This window comes from Phyllostomus discolor, chromosome 4, assembly GCF_004126475.2.
Source record: "Phyllostomus discolor isolate MPI-MPIP mPhyDis1 chromosome 4, mPhyDis1.pri.v3, whole genome shotgun sequence".
Taxonomy (NCBI): domain Eukaryota; kingdom Metazoa; phylum Chordata; class Mammalia; order Chiroptera; family Phyllostomidae; genus Phyllostomus; species Phyllostomus discolor.
The window spans coordinates 53118411-53132609 of NC_040906.2; the positions used below are offsets into that span (position 1 = coordinate 53118411).

The 14199-nt window shown below is 33.2% G+C and overlaps 1 protein-coding gene across 6 annotated transcripts in view; it reads left to right on the plus strand.

Moving 5' to 3' along the window:
- FASTKD1 (FAST kinase domains 1) overlaps window positions 1–14199 on the plus strand; it is a 56832-nt gene that overhangs the window by 28894 nt on the left and 13739 nt on the right. For 5 of the 6 annotated variants that reach the window (XM_036023332.1, XM_036023331.1, XM_036023330.1 and 2 more), the window contains 6 exons: window positions 829–954; window positions 3102–3500; window positions 5215–5325; window positions 6824–6955; window positions 11169–11655; window positions 12949–13063. In XM_036023332.1, the coding sequence (XP_035879225.1) occupies window positions 829–954; window positions 3102–3500; window positions 5215–5325; window positions 6824–6955; window positions 11169–11655; window positions 12949–13063 (1370 nt within the window). The remainder of the gene's footprint in view (window positions 1–828; window positions 955–3101; window positions 3501–5214; window positions 5326–6823; window positions 6956–11168; window positions 11656–12948; window positions 13064–14199) is intronic. The other variant, XM_036023333.1, reaches the window with a different exon arrangement.

A 14199-nucleotide genomic window follows, 5' to 3' on the forward strand; every position in this document is an offset into this window, starting at 1 on the left:
TTTTTCTAAAATGGAAATGGAATCCTATAGTATGTACTCATACCTAGTTTAGTTCACTCAGTATATTTTAAAGAGTTATCCATGATGTTGTATGGTTCAGTAGTTTGTCCTTATTGTGGTGTGGTATTCTATAAATATGTGTAACTTATCCATTGTGCCGTTAATGGACATTTGGATTATTTGCAGGTTTTTGCTATTATGTGTTGTGCTGCTGTGAACTTCATATGTTTATCTTTCAGTGAATTTGAAGTCTTTTAACATCATGACGATTCTCGTTTTCTCACTTTCACCTTGCCATTTACTTGTTGAAGAAATAAGGTCATTTTTCCCTATAGAAAAATTCTGAAGTTTTTCATAGCACTCTTGTAGTAGTGATTGTTTTTGTTTGTTTGTTAATATACAATCTCCAATTGAAATTGTTCTGTCTCCTCAAAAATAAGTAAATGATTCAAATAATTTTTTATTTATTTTAATCATTGTTCAAGGACCAGTTTTCTCCCCCCTACTCCCATTCCAGCCCACCCACTCAACCCTCCCCCCTTCCCCCCCATTACCCCCCCCAGTTTTTGTCCATGTGTCCTCCAAATTTGTTCCTATGATTCAAATAATTTTGAATAATTTTTCCCTTTTTAAAATCTTCTACTAGTATCTGATTTTTTTAACTGTTAGCATGGGCTACCTTTATAATAACAAATCATCAACATTTTAGAAAATTTCATTCTAAAGTAGTAATGTATTAGTAACAATATAAGTATTTTTATTGCTTTCTATTTTACAACTTTTTTATGTTTTAAGTAAAAGTAAATATTTTGTATCTTTCCTCAATAGGTTTGATATTCAGGTGCTGTCAAAATTTTCCTCTTGCCTAGTAGATCAACATTTATATTTTAGTCCGTTAATGGGGAAAATAGCTGATATTGTACATCGGAACTTGGAAACCATACAGGACTTAAGGTAAATTTATTTAGAAGCTTTGTGCTGTGGTGGAAAGATTCTGGGCTTTGGACACATGCATACTTAGTTTGGTCATTTCCTTTTCATGTGACTTTAACTGTTTGGGAAGTTTAATATCTTCATTTATAAAATAGGGATAGTAGTGTATCTACTTTGCAGTGTTGCTGTGGGAATTAGCGATAAAGTATCTAAAGTATAACACAATATTGTTGAAAGGTTTGAGATTTTACCTTCCTGGCAAACTAAATTTGCCTGTCTCCCTTATGACCTCATCTAACCTTAATTACCTCCCTAAAGGCTTTATCTCCAAGTTTAGTTACATTGTGGATGGGGCTTTAACATAAATTTTTAGGGGACACAGGTCAGTCCATAAACATACCAACGTTCACAGCAGTATTAGTCACGATTGCGAAAAGATTTGGAAACAGCCTAACTGTCTATTAACAGATGAATGGACAATCAATATGTGGTACGTATATACAGTGGAGTTATTCAGTCTTCACACGGAGGGAAATTCTGATATCTGCTACAACATGGGTGGTCTGCTAAGTGAAATAAGCCAGACACAAAAGGGCAAATACTGCATGGTGCAGCTTAATATGAGTTACCCAGAGTAAGTAGTCCAAGTCATCGCAACAGGGTAGAATGTCTGTTTTGGGGTTGGGAGGGGAAGAAAATGGAGAGTTACTGTTTCATCAGTAAGGAGTTTAGTTCAAGAAGATGAAAAGATTCTGCAGGTGGACGGTGGTGATGGTTGCACAGCAATGTGAATGTACTTAATACCACTGTACTGTACACTTAAAAATGTTTAAAATGGTAAATTTTATATTATGTGTATTTTCATGCCCACATGAAAGTAGCTTGTAAAAGCAGACAATAAAAATTGTAAATTATGTTAACTTTTAAAAATTCTTGAAGTCCTTTGAGAATCTAACAAGATCTTTGGACATTTTCCCACTCCAAACTGCAGTTACAAACATTAAAAACAAAAAATCATTTCAGGGGTCTTTATGGTAAAACTAAATAGCAGTGTTAGGTTACTAATTAATGTTAATGTTAACATTAAACATTTTGATTAGAGAAGCCAGAGTCTTGTACAACTGGGTCTTTAAAAATAGATTTATTTTATTGAAAAGATTAAAGAAATTTGGAAACAAAAATAATGTAAAAGTTCCACTATGCTAATGGTTGAGATCATTTCAGATTTATATTTTGTCTTTTTTTGTATTGTTTTGTTATCATCCCCAGTTATTTGTTATATGTTTTTTCCATTTTGCATTCTTTATTCATGATGAATGTATTCTTGTATTTGTGGTTTTCGGATTTTTGTATTATGTAAAAACTGCCATTTGAAAGCAGGGACCTCACTTTTGTAATTTTGGTGTCTTCCAGGTGCCCAGAAGAATGATTTATGTTCTTTAAAAGTATTTATTTAGAGAGCCCTGGCTGGTGTGGCTCTGTGGGTTGAGCACAGGACTGCGAACCAAACAGTCCCTGGTTCAATTCCCAGTCAGGGCACATGCCTGGGTTGCAGGCCAGGTCCCCAGTGAGAGGGCACATGAGAGGCAACCATACTTTGATGTTTCTCTCCCTCTCTTTCTCCCTTACCCTCTATCTAAAAATAAATAAAAGCTTTAAAAAATTTTTTTAAGTATTTACTTAGTGAATATGTAGTAAGTGCTACTTTATGTTTGGTGTTGTCTGTTATATTAATATTAATCTAGCATGAAACATTAAAAATATAAAATTATTAGTGAGATATTTTGCCAAGATTTTATTGTTAAATTACAGATACACTGAGAAAGGAGTAATAAAGTGAAATTCTACCAAAAATATAAAATGAGACTTGTCATTTAGTGTAATATCTGAGTAAATTACACTAAAATATTCTCCTTCAAAGCAGATAGCTGTAGAATGAGATATTGTACAGTCTCAGTAAAAGATATTATTTCAGTGCTGTTTTTGTCCAAAGGGGTTCAATTACTGGAAGATCTGAGTCAAGTCCTGCTAGTGTTTAAAAGAAAAATTTTGTGTCATGAAACCCATAATATTTTTACTAGTTCCTTTCTATATCCTTTTAGTCTTAGAATTGTTCATGATTCTTATATAATGTAAAAAAAAATCTTTGCATCTTTTTTCTTTTTCAGGTCCTTGTCTGTTTTGATGGTCAGCATATCTTCTTTAACATCACAACATTTTCAAGAACAATTAGTGAACAAAACAGAATGTCTTTTTGACACCATAGATTCTTCCCAGGTCAACATTGCAAGAAGAATAGTACAATTTCTTCGAAATATTAAATACAGTTATTACCCATTATTAGAAAGGTGTAATAAGATGTTTTTAAGCAACATGAACAACCTTGATTTAGAGTCAATCAGTAAAATACTTAGTCTATACCACTCTCTACAGTTTCATAGTTTTGAATTTGTGTTAATGGCCAAAAAGAGCCTAACCGAAATGATTCCTCTATTTGATCACCCTGCTAGCTTTGTGAAATTGTTTGTAGCATTGGGACCCATGGCAGGACCTGAAGAAAAGACACAGTAAGTTTAGTTAAAAATGCTTTATTTTTTCTGTGGAGAACATACGGAGTCTTTAAGCTTAAATCATCCTGCAGTCCTGGAAGGCACAAAAATCAACCCATTCATCCAGGGAATGGGAAATAATCTTACATGCTCTGTTTCTTGATTCTTTCTCTGTGATTATTCTAATTTTTACCTAAAACTCTTATTCTGCTATTGTGTTCTGAAACGGGGCCAGTAACCCCCTGGTGGTCAACATAATGGTGCATGGGGGAGAACACCATTTAAGTGTTTTTATTTTCATTTAGTTTTTTTTTTATTGACTTTCTTGGGACCACTTAAATGTTTTTATTTTCTGTTCCTGGGCCATGAGACTGGCTTTAACACAAATATAAGACTTCCCAACCCAGTGCAGGCTGTGGACTATTGAGAATTATAATAGCCATTAACAATGGACCATTTTTTGCTTTGGCTTCACATTCATCATCAGAGGCACTTAGTATGCACATTGGCATATATTCTCATGTCAGGCTTCAGTGCATTTGATCTAGCTCCCATATTTGAAGAATTTCCAGTATTTCCAGATACTAATGTAGATAGAAATTTTAAAGATATAAAAATGAGCAAATACTATGTATGTGATTACTGATATGAGCAAACTTAAAAGTCCTATTAGTGGGTTAGTTAAGTAGGGGTTCCAGAAAATTGCATAATAGAAGTATCAGCATCATTACTCTGTTAGCCAATACTTCATGGAGAGTTTTATTTTTAAGAATCCTTTGAATTGTATTTGAAGAAATTTAAAGATACAATTTAAGAAACTGTATCAAGATGAAGTCATAATTATTTTACAAAATTTTGTTGGAATCTCTTTTTTGTCACAAAGTATTGTTAAAATCTCATGCTAAAGTAGTACAAAAGTTGAATATAACTGGGTCCCTGCTTTCGAGGACTTCATAGTCTAATTGGGAGGAGAGAAATATATAATTTAAATATGTGAATATAATGACACTGCAATATAATTTATGATGAAGTACCATATTCAGATTAGTGATTCAGATAGTGAGTGCTGTGGGCAGACCGAAAAGTGAGGAAAATGTGGGCTGCAGTGGTGGGGAAAAGCTGTTAGTAGCTGGGCTTTATGAGGCTGCTGAAAGAGGAGGTGTGGAGTAGTGTGAGTAGAAAATTAGTTGATCCTGGTGTCTTCAGATTTCATGTTTTGGGCTTGTCTTCTAAAAGACATGTATTCAAATACTTTTTATTACTACACTACTTTGGATGATTTCAGAATGGATCATCTTTATAATTTTTCAGTGTAGAGGGTTACAGCAACTACTAAGTATACAAGATTTCTGTTAATGTGCAGATATACTGACCTGATCAAATCTTACTCAATTTAAAAAAATTGGGATATTATTAAAATGTCAGTTAATTCTTTAGCTCTCATACTGAATCATTTCACTGAATTATTTTTATTATCATTGTAACCTTATCTAATTTGAAAATCAGCTTAAAAAACTTGTCTATTTTTAAAGACAGTTTAGGATTAGATTATACTAGACCTTACTTTGAAAAAAAAGTATTTTTATCTGATTTTGAAACTATATACATATTTGAATTCAGTTTTTCTTCATATTATTTCTTTTCTGTTTGTTACCTGAGGACTGTTACTTAAAATATTTTTAGTAAACTAATATCATTTTTTCATCATAAAAATATTTCTCTTTGCTTCTAGACTTGAATCAACTATACTACTGATGTCAGAGGAGCTGACCGGCCAGCAAGCCCTGGCAGTGATGGGAGCAATGGAAGAGATGGAAACCAGAGATTCACGTCTGATCAAAAAGTAGTCCTTCCTGAAATTCATGCTGCTAAGTTTAGTTGTCATTCATAAGTAGTAGCTATGTTTTTGAGGGAAAATTATGTTTTTTCCCCTATAATCTAGCTGTTGGTTTTGCAGAAATGAGGAATTAACACTTAAGGTATTGTTTATTTCCAAAAAGGCTGTTTTTCAAAATAGAGATTCTAAAGTTGTTTATAGCCTTTTTCATTTCGTGTGCTACTGTTGTTATTCTGAAGCAGAGTGTCATAATCTAGGAAAGCGGAGAGCATAGAGCAGGACACTAATTTTCAAAAGGACAGTTTCTGCTAAACAGTTAACATGTCTGTGAGCTTGAATTGTTTCACAACACAGTTGTTACCTTGAAATCACATACCATATCTGGACTTTTTTGTTAACTTGAAATTTAGGAAGGAGAATTTTCATAGTTCAGTTTATATATAGGGTCTGGCAGAAGTAATGGCTGCTCGAGTGTGGTTGGTAGGGTGATAATATGGGTGTGATAATTTATTGTTTTAATTTGAACATTTCACCTGAAATGTCATATGGTGTGCTTGAATGTGATATTATTATATTATAGAATTACTTATGATTTCATAATGAAAGATTTTGTAATTAAAAGATATTATTTGTGTCATACCCTGTATATGTAATTTTTTAATTATCATTTTATATTCCTTTTTAAAAATATTCCACCTGTCCTATTCCTTCAACTTACTGTCTCTTAGCATTTCCTATTGCTTTAAAGCATCTGTATTAGAGGGCCAGTAGATTTAAGGAAGAAAATTAAATCAGTTTTGCTAATTGTTAGTAACTGTTGGTAAAGATTTTTGAGGGGGGAGGTTTTGGAATTTAATGGCTCTGTTCTGTAAGATTTTTTTATTTAGGAAGTAAATCTATGCTTTTCTCTCTTCTTACTGTTGATAATTAAATATTTCCCACTTCATTGATAGCTCTTACCTCATTCTATTTTGTTACATTTCTATCACCATCTTTTTAAATTAATTTTTTAAAAGATTTTATTTCTTTATTTTTAGAGAGGGAAGGAAGGGAGAAAGAGAGAGAGAGAAACATCAATGTGTGGTTGCTGAGGGTCATGGCCTGCAACCCAAGCATGTACCCTGACTGGGAATTGAACCTGTGACACTTTGGTTCACAGCTCGCACTCAATCCACTGAGCTACGCCAGCCAGGGCTTAAAATTAATTTATGTTTATTTTTCAGTTACATTTGATGTGCAGCAGTATTTAGTTTCAGGTGTACAGCATAATGGTTAGATACATAACTTATGAAGTGATAATCCCCCTCCTCCCCACTAAGTCTAGTACCACCTGGCAACGGTTCTGTCACCATCTTGAACAGCTCTACAAGAACACAAAATCTTGTCTCATTCATTGCTGTTTCTCTAGCACAGAGCATGTCTGGCGTGGAAGGAGCTCCTCAGTAAATGTTTAATAAATAAATGAATGAACTGGTTATAATGCATGTTTTATCATTCTTTTTAGAATTGCTTCAATTCTGCATAAGAATTTGGATAATTATAAACCAATAGAGTTATTGAAGATAAGTCAAGCATTGACTTGTCTACATTTCCAAAGTAAAGAGCTCTTTGTGAGACTTAGAGAATTACTGCTTAGGTAAGATTAAAGTAGAATTGTTTGTTGAGTCTTTTATTTATTATCTAATCTTTCAAGTTGTAATCTAGTTTTGTTTAATTATGTAAAGAGTTGTGGAACTTTTGGAGTTAGAATTAGGTAGCTTATTAAAAATGTTGACACTTACTTTCCCCATGCCCATTCTGCCAATGCTTATACTTGGTATATTTTGAAATGGAAATGAGGCCAGTAAGGTGATGAGTTCCCTAGGGGCATGAACAGTAAAAGTCAAGCCATTCTCTTGCCTGCAGGCATAGAATAATCATGAAAATATTGGAGCTGCTGAAGAAGGTGATATGAATTTAGGAACATTCATATTTATGGGCCTTCAGTTGTCTTCTTGCCTGTTTTAAGGAAGATGATTTGAGTTGCAGTGGTGGGTACATAATGCAATATACAGATCATGTATCAAACATGTATATTTCAGACCTCTATGATCTTACTAACCAATGTAGTTCCAATAAATTTAATTAAATTTTTATGTGTAATTTTAAAAATAAGATATATAAAGGAAATGTTAGTGAAAAGGTATTTTCATACAGAATTTTTCCTTTATAATGTAAAATTCTCTGCTTTTTTATGAATGTAGCATTCACATTTCAGCTAAGGAGTTACTCAGTTTTCCATTGACTTTCATTATTGTGAAGTGGAGTTTCCTATTACAATTTTCCATTTTAAAGGTCGGAATAATAACTTCAATGAAATGATATAATTCAGTTTGCTATAGGTATGTTAATAGAAAAAAAATAAGATAGGAGTGGGAGTGTCAAAGAAGATTTCACTTCAACTATAATGTTTCATTTCCTTTATAAAAAGATTGAAGCAAATGTGACGATGTTGAAGTTTACGATTTCTTTTTTTAATTTTTAAATTTTAAAAAAATCCTCATCCGAGGATATGTTTATTGATTTGAGAGAGAGGTAGGAGGGCGGGGAGAGAGAAAGAGAGAAACATCACTGTGAGAAACATTAATTGGTTGCCTCCTGTGTGTGCCCTGACCTGGGATCAAACCCACAACCTTTCAGTGTAGGGAACAACACTGCAACCAATGAGCCTCCTGGCCAGGGTGAAGTTTAGTAATTCTTGTAGCGAAAGCCTTTATATGTCTGTATAATTTAAATTTTTTCAAAAAATTAGTTGGGAGATGTTATGTAAGATCATAGGGGCTTATGCTTCAGAATTACCTGTCCCCACTTAAGTACAGATTGTGTGAAAGCACTTAACCTAATTAAACTAGTTCACATAAATGTTTATATAAATAGCTTCTGGAATTATATATTTATTTATTTATTTATTTAAAGATTTGATTTATTTTTAGAGAGAGGAAGGGAGGGGGAGAGGGAGAAAACATCAAAAAGTAGAAAAATACATTTTTTAACATACTGAATTATCTACATAAAATATATATCCCCTCATCATCCTGTTCCTTTCAAATCCCGCCCCCAGGTTAACTACTACCCCTACTTTTAACTCCTTGGATTAATTTGCCTGTTTTGTGTAGATTCTTTTGCTCAATTTTTTATGAGGTTTACCTATGTTTTTGCAGTGTAGTATTCATAAGAATATAACAAAGTTAATTTTTTTATCCATTCTACTGTTGATGTATATCTAATTTATTTCCAGCTTTTGGCTATTATAAGTAGTGCTATTATGAATAATATCCTTATACATATTTTTTGGTGAACACGCGTATGCATTTCTGTGGATATTTACCAAGCAGTATGCAGTGACTGGACTAGCCACTTCCCACGTACGGAATGTGAGCGTTCCATTTGCTTCACAATATTCCCAACACTTGGTCTTTTTTCCTAATTTTAGCCATGCTGGTGGCTATGTGGTGATATAAATAAACACACATGCAGATGTAAATTTTGGAATTTGAGGATGAATCTCACGGAAAAGCATCAGTTGGAGGTTAGAGAGATTTTGTTGGGGGTTTATTTTTATACAAGTATCACAAGTATTCCCAAGTGTTGGGAAGTATTGAGAGTTCTATTCCTTGAGTCAATTCTGCAATTAGATATGGCTTTGGGGGGCTTTCTTTTTTATATATAAGACAGTGTATTAATTTTTCATGGTTATAAATAAAATACTCATTGAGTGCTTACCCAGTACTTACTCAGTACCGTCTCAGGCACTGCACCAAATATTATGTAAAAATCATAAGGGTTTTTTTTTTAGTTCAGAGGGCAATGATTGGGTATACATGATGATTGGGTATTCATGCTATTATCTCCCTCTGTTCCTCAAACTTTTTTTAAAAATTAAATTTATTGGGATGACATTGGTTAATAAGATTATATTGGTTTCAAGTGTATAATTTTATGATATGTCATCTTTGTATTGTATTGTGTGCTCACCATCTAAAGTCAAATCTTCCATCACCACATATTTGACTCCCTTTACTCTTTATTACTCCCTTACCCCCCTTCCCTCTGGCAACCATCATACTGTTGTCTGTGTCTATGAATTTTTGTTTGTCAGATCTTTTTATGATGTCAGTATGTTACCTGTCTGATATGAAAAAAAATTTGAAAGAAAATAGAAGTCATTTATAAAACTGTTCATCTACTGTGAACATTTGGTTTATTTCCTTGTGGTATATACTTACATATATATGTATGTACATACACATTTTTTTCTTTCATAGTTAAGAATCATGAACATGCAGTTTTGATTCTTATTTTATTTCCCTCATTTAACCTTACCACCATTTCCCTACATCATTTAGAACTATTTGTAAATGATTTTTTAAAAAGATTTTATTTATTTAGTTTTAGAGAGGGGAAGGGTAGGAGAGAGGGAGAGAAACATCAGTATGTGGTTGCCTCTTGCATGCCTCCTACTGAGGACCTGGCCCACAACCCAGGCATGTGCCCTGACTGGGATTTGAACTGACAACCTTTTGATTTGCAGGCTGGCACTCAGTCCACTGAGCCACATCAGCCAGGGCCTATTTGTAAATGTTTTTAACGACTGTATATTACCCATCATATGACTACTGTAATTCATTTATGTATTTTTCCATCACTGGGTAGATTGTTTTCAAATTTTAGCCACATTAAAGATATGATTAATAATGTGACACAAATCTTTGCCTACATTTTAGATTATTTTCTTAGAATAGTTCCCTCAACAGGGATCATGTCAAATGATGTACTTGTAAAGTTCTTCAACCATACTGTTAAATTACTTTCCAGAAAGGTTATAGCAACTTTAAAGTTTACGAATAGTGAATGAGAATGCCTGTATCAGTGTACCCTTGCTAGCATTGAATATTATGTTTATGTCAATATGCTTATTTACTACTTTAAAAAGTAACTTAATTTTGTTTTAATTTAGATTTGACTATATCTTCTAGTACTCCTAAACCTAAAGATTCTTTAAAAGCTCCCAGTTTTTTATTTGATTTTAACAGCTGCTGTCCTGGTGGTAGGAATCTTACCATGGAGGTTTGGGGAAGTCAGAATAAAGAATGGAGTCAGCCCTGGTTGGTGTGGCTCAGTGGATTGAGTGCTGGCCTGCAAACCAAAGGGTCACCAGTTCCATTCCCAGTTAAGGCACATGCCTGGGTTGTGGGCCAGGTTCCCAGTAGGGGGTGTGCAAGAGGCAACCACACATTAATGTTTCTCTCCCTCTCTTTCTCCCTCCCTTCCCCTCTCTCTAAAAAATAAATAAATAAAATCTTTTTAAAATTTCAAAAAGAGAGAGAATGGAGTCAATTGTATGTGTTTTCTGGGACTTTTTAAGGCTAGACTTCCTGTATAGCAAAAGTAAAATAAGAACCAATATAATTGAGTGATTACTGTATGGCAGTGCCTATACTAGGTACCAGCTCCTGACAGGTCATATCAGAAATTCTTTAGTCCAAATTCTGTCTCTAGCAACAGCACTGGAAAGAAATATTCTGATGTTCTGACATTGACCTTTTGTTTGCAGCAACTGTGGTTTTGTTTTTGCATAAAAAGTTTGGAATGTGCTTTAGATTACCTTAGGGTTTCCCTTAGTAACTCTTTATGGACCTGTCATCTTTGAATGAGTTAACCCTTCCTAAATTAACTTGTATTTTTAGCCTATCCCACCTATGAATTATAATAATTACATACTCATATTTACTTATATATGTTACTTGTATATGTTTTGGCTTTTGTTACTGATGTATTAATTTTGTTCTTTTCACTTTCCCTCTTTATAGTTACTTGAAAATTAGTGTCAAACCTAGTGAGATCTCCGTCCTGGTCTCTGCTATTTCTATGCTTCCATCTCCTCGCCTAGATGAAGCGGGGATATCTCGAATTGAAGCAGTTTTACCACAGTGTGACCTAAATGACCTGAATAGTTTTGCCACATCTGTTTTGAGATGGATTCAGTGTGGTCACATGTATCTGGATAATACTACTGGAAAACAGCTGAAACTACTTCAAAAATTAGATCACTACAGTCATCAGAGACTACAAAAATACAACAATCTGAATCTGTTATGGGAAGAACTTAGATCTTTGAAAGGAGACTGGTTTGCTGAGTCACTTCTTGAAGATACAATTGCTACTTTACAGTGTTTGATGGATCAAATTAATTACATAAATGTTGCAGGAATTGCATCCTTTATCTCTAGAAGTAACTACCTCAATACTTTGCTGCTTGATAAGATAGCCTCAGTGGCCCTTCAGCAGATTGAAAAGGTGAATTTGAAACTTCACACAGTTTTATATAGTTGTCAACTTGTAAAAACATAAATGTTTATCATGAAAACTTTGAGAACTTGATTAGAATTTGAAGTTTAGAAATTAAAGTCTAGTTTTTGGTTCAATAATTTGTTGTTTGTTTCTCTCCTTAAGCCCTTTTTCTCCAGCATTGCAGCTAGGGGCAGACTGTTAAGATCAGTAGTCAAATTTCATTGACTAGAAAGAAATACTTAAAGCAATACTGGTTGTATTAGGATATTAGAGTATGAATGATTCTTTTTCCCTTTTCCTTATTTTCTGTAATCCTGTGATACTACTTTTACTGTTTAAAAACAATTACATTCAAAAGTGTGAAAGTAGTGTGAAACAGAAAATTATAAGGTATCTACTGACTTCAGTACAGCTGACTATTGAATAATGTGGGGCAATCCTCATAAGTTTTAACTCCCCCAAAATGTAATCACTGATAGTCTGTGGTTGACTGGATAACATAAACAGTTGATTAACACATATTTTGTATGTTATATGTACTATATACTGTATCCTTAAAGTAAGCTAGAGAAAAAAATAAGACTATAAGGAAGAGAAAGTACATTTATAGTATTTATTGAAGGAATTCTGCAGATAAGTGGATCTGTAGTTCATTCAAAGCTGTGTTTAGGGTGTACTATATCTTAAATTGTCAGTGTGTCTTCCTACAAATTCATTCCTGGAACTTACAAAATGCTGCCTTTTGTGTTAAATGAGAAGCTCACAAAATTTACTGTATATATAAGGGTAAGGCTTTTACTTAGTATTTCTCTCAAATGAAAATAAAAGTGTGTCTTATTTGCTTAGCATATTTCTTGGCAGTATTGGATGAATGAGTAAATAGTGAAATAAAGTGAATGAAAGACAGATAAATTTTGGTAATTATAAACTAAGAAACTCCATTAATTACATTATGTAAGTCTATAAAATGCCCTGATACATATTTTAGTGATACTGTTTCCCATTCATTTTTATGACTAGTGAATTTCTAGAGTGGGATTTTTATACCTAACAAAATTAATTTGTAAATTATCTGACTTAACTTTTCTTTATAATACTCAGAGTTACTAGAAATTAATGGTAGGGTAGAATAGATTATACCAGGGTGGAAAAATTAATAAACAGAGTGATACATTCATTGTTTAACTATAGGCATGTTCATTTAACTATAGACATGTTAGAAAAACACTCCTACCTAAAATAATTAGGTTACAATTTTGTTTTACTGAAGTTTAAACATTTTTTGTTCTGTTTGTACAGATCCATCCTTTTTCGATCTTTTCTATTATTCTGCCTTTCAGCATCTTGAACTATGATCCACCTCAAAGGGATGAATTTTTTGGAACTTGCATTCAACACCTTAACCCTTACTTAAGTAGGTATATTGTTTGGTACTAAGTTGAATGAGTAGGTGGGAGGATACTGTTGCTGATACTTCTCATTTAGAGGGCAACTGTAATAGCTCTGGGTGCTATACCTAAAAAAAGTTTGTATTCATTTTTGAAACTTTATTAGTAAGAAAAATGTTAAAGTTACAGATAAAATTGAAAGAATGAACAAGAAGCACCTATATACTCATTGAATAGATTTAATAATCATTAACATTTTACCATATTTGCTTTACTGTTTGTCTCTCTTGCTCTGTTTTTTTCTGAGCCATGTCAAAGTAAAGTACAGGCATTGTGACCCTTCACCTTTAATTACTCAGTCATACACCTTCCTAGGAATAATGAACTTCTATATCACCACAAATCTGTTATCACACTTAAGAAAATTAGTACTCCCCTAATATATGGCATACAGTTAATGTGTAAATCACCTTCATTCCCAAAATACAAAATACTGCGGTTGTTTACCCAGGATCCATTCTAGGTTCACTCATGTGGCTGCTTTTTTTTTGGATCTCTTGGAGTCTAGAATATTCTCTGGGGTTTTGGTTTTACTTTTTGCTCGAGATTCACTTGGGGGAAAGGTGTTTGTATTGTTCTAACATTTTCTTACCAAAGCTTTCAAGTTATACAGAAAAATTGAAATAACAATATAACAAACTTCTGTATACTGTGTGCCCAAATCTGTCTTTTGAATAGTGACTAACATTTTGCCACAGTGGCTGTGTGTGCCTGTGTGTACACATGCGAGCATGTATGATGAGCTATTTGAAGTCTCAGCCTCAAATACTTGAGGTTATAAGGACATTCAATATCATACTTAATGAACAAGTACCATCTATAGCATAATCAGATTTACCCAAATCTTACCAAATTGCCTTTTATAACCTTTTTTTTTAAAGCAACTAATATTGAGTTGTTACGTCACTTTCTCCCTTTTTTCTTTGGATTTTTTTTTTTTAATAAAAGATATTGGCCATAAAAAAGATATTGGCTATTTATTGTGGGTTATTCACATTATTGATTTCTCTGATTGCTTTTTGTTAAAACCTTGCTTCTTTGTCTCCAGTATTTCTAGTAAACTATAAGTTAGGAGTAGATGCTTGATTAGATTCAGATGAAA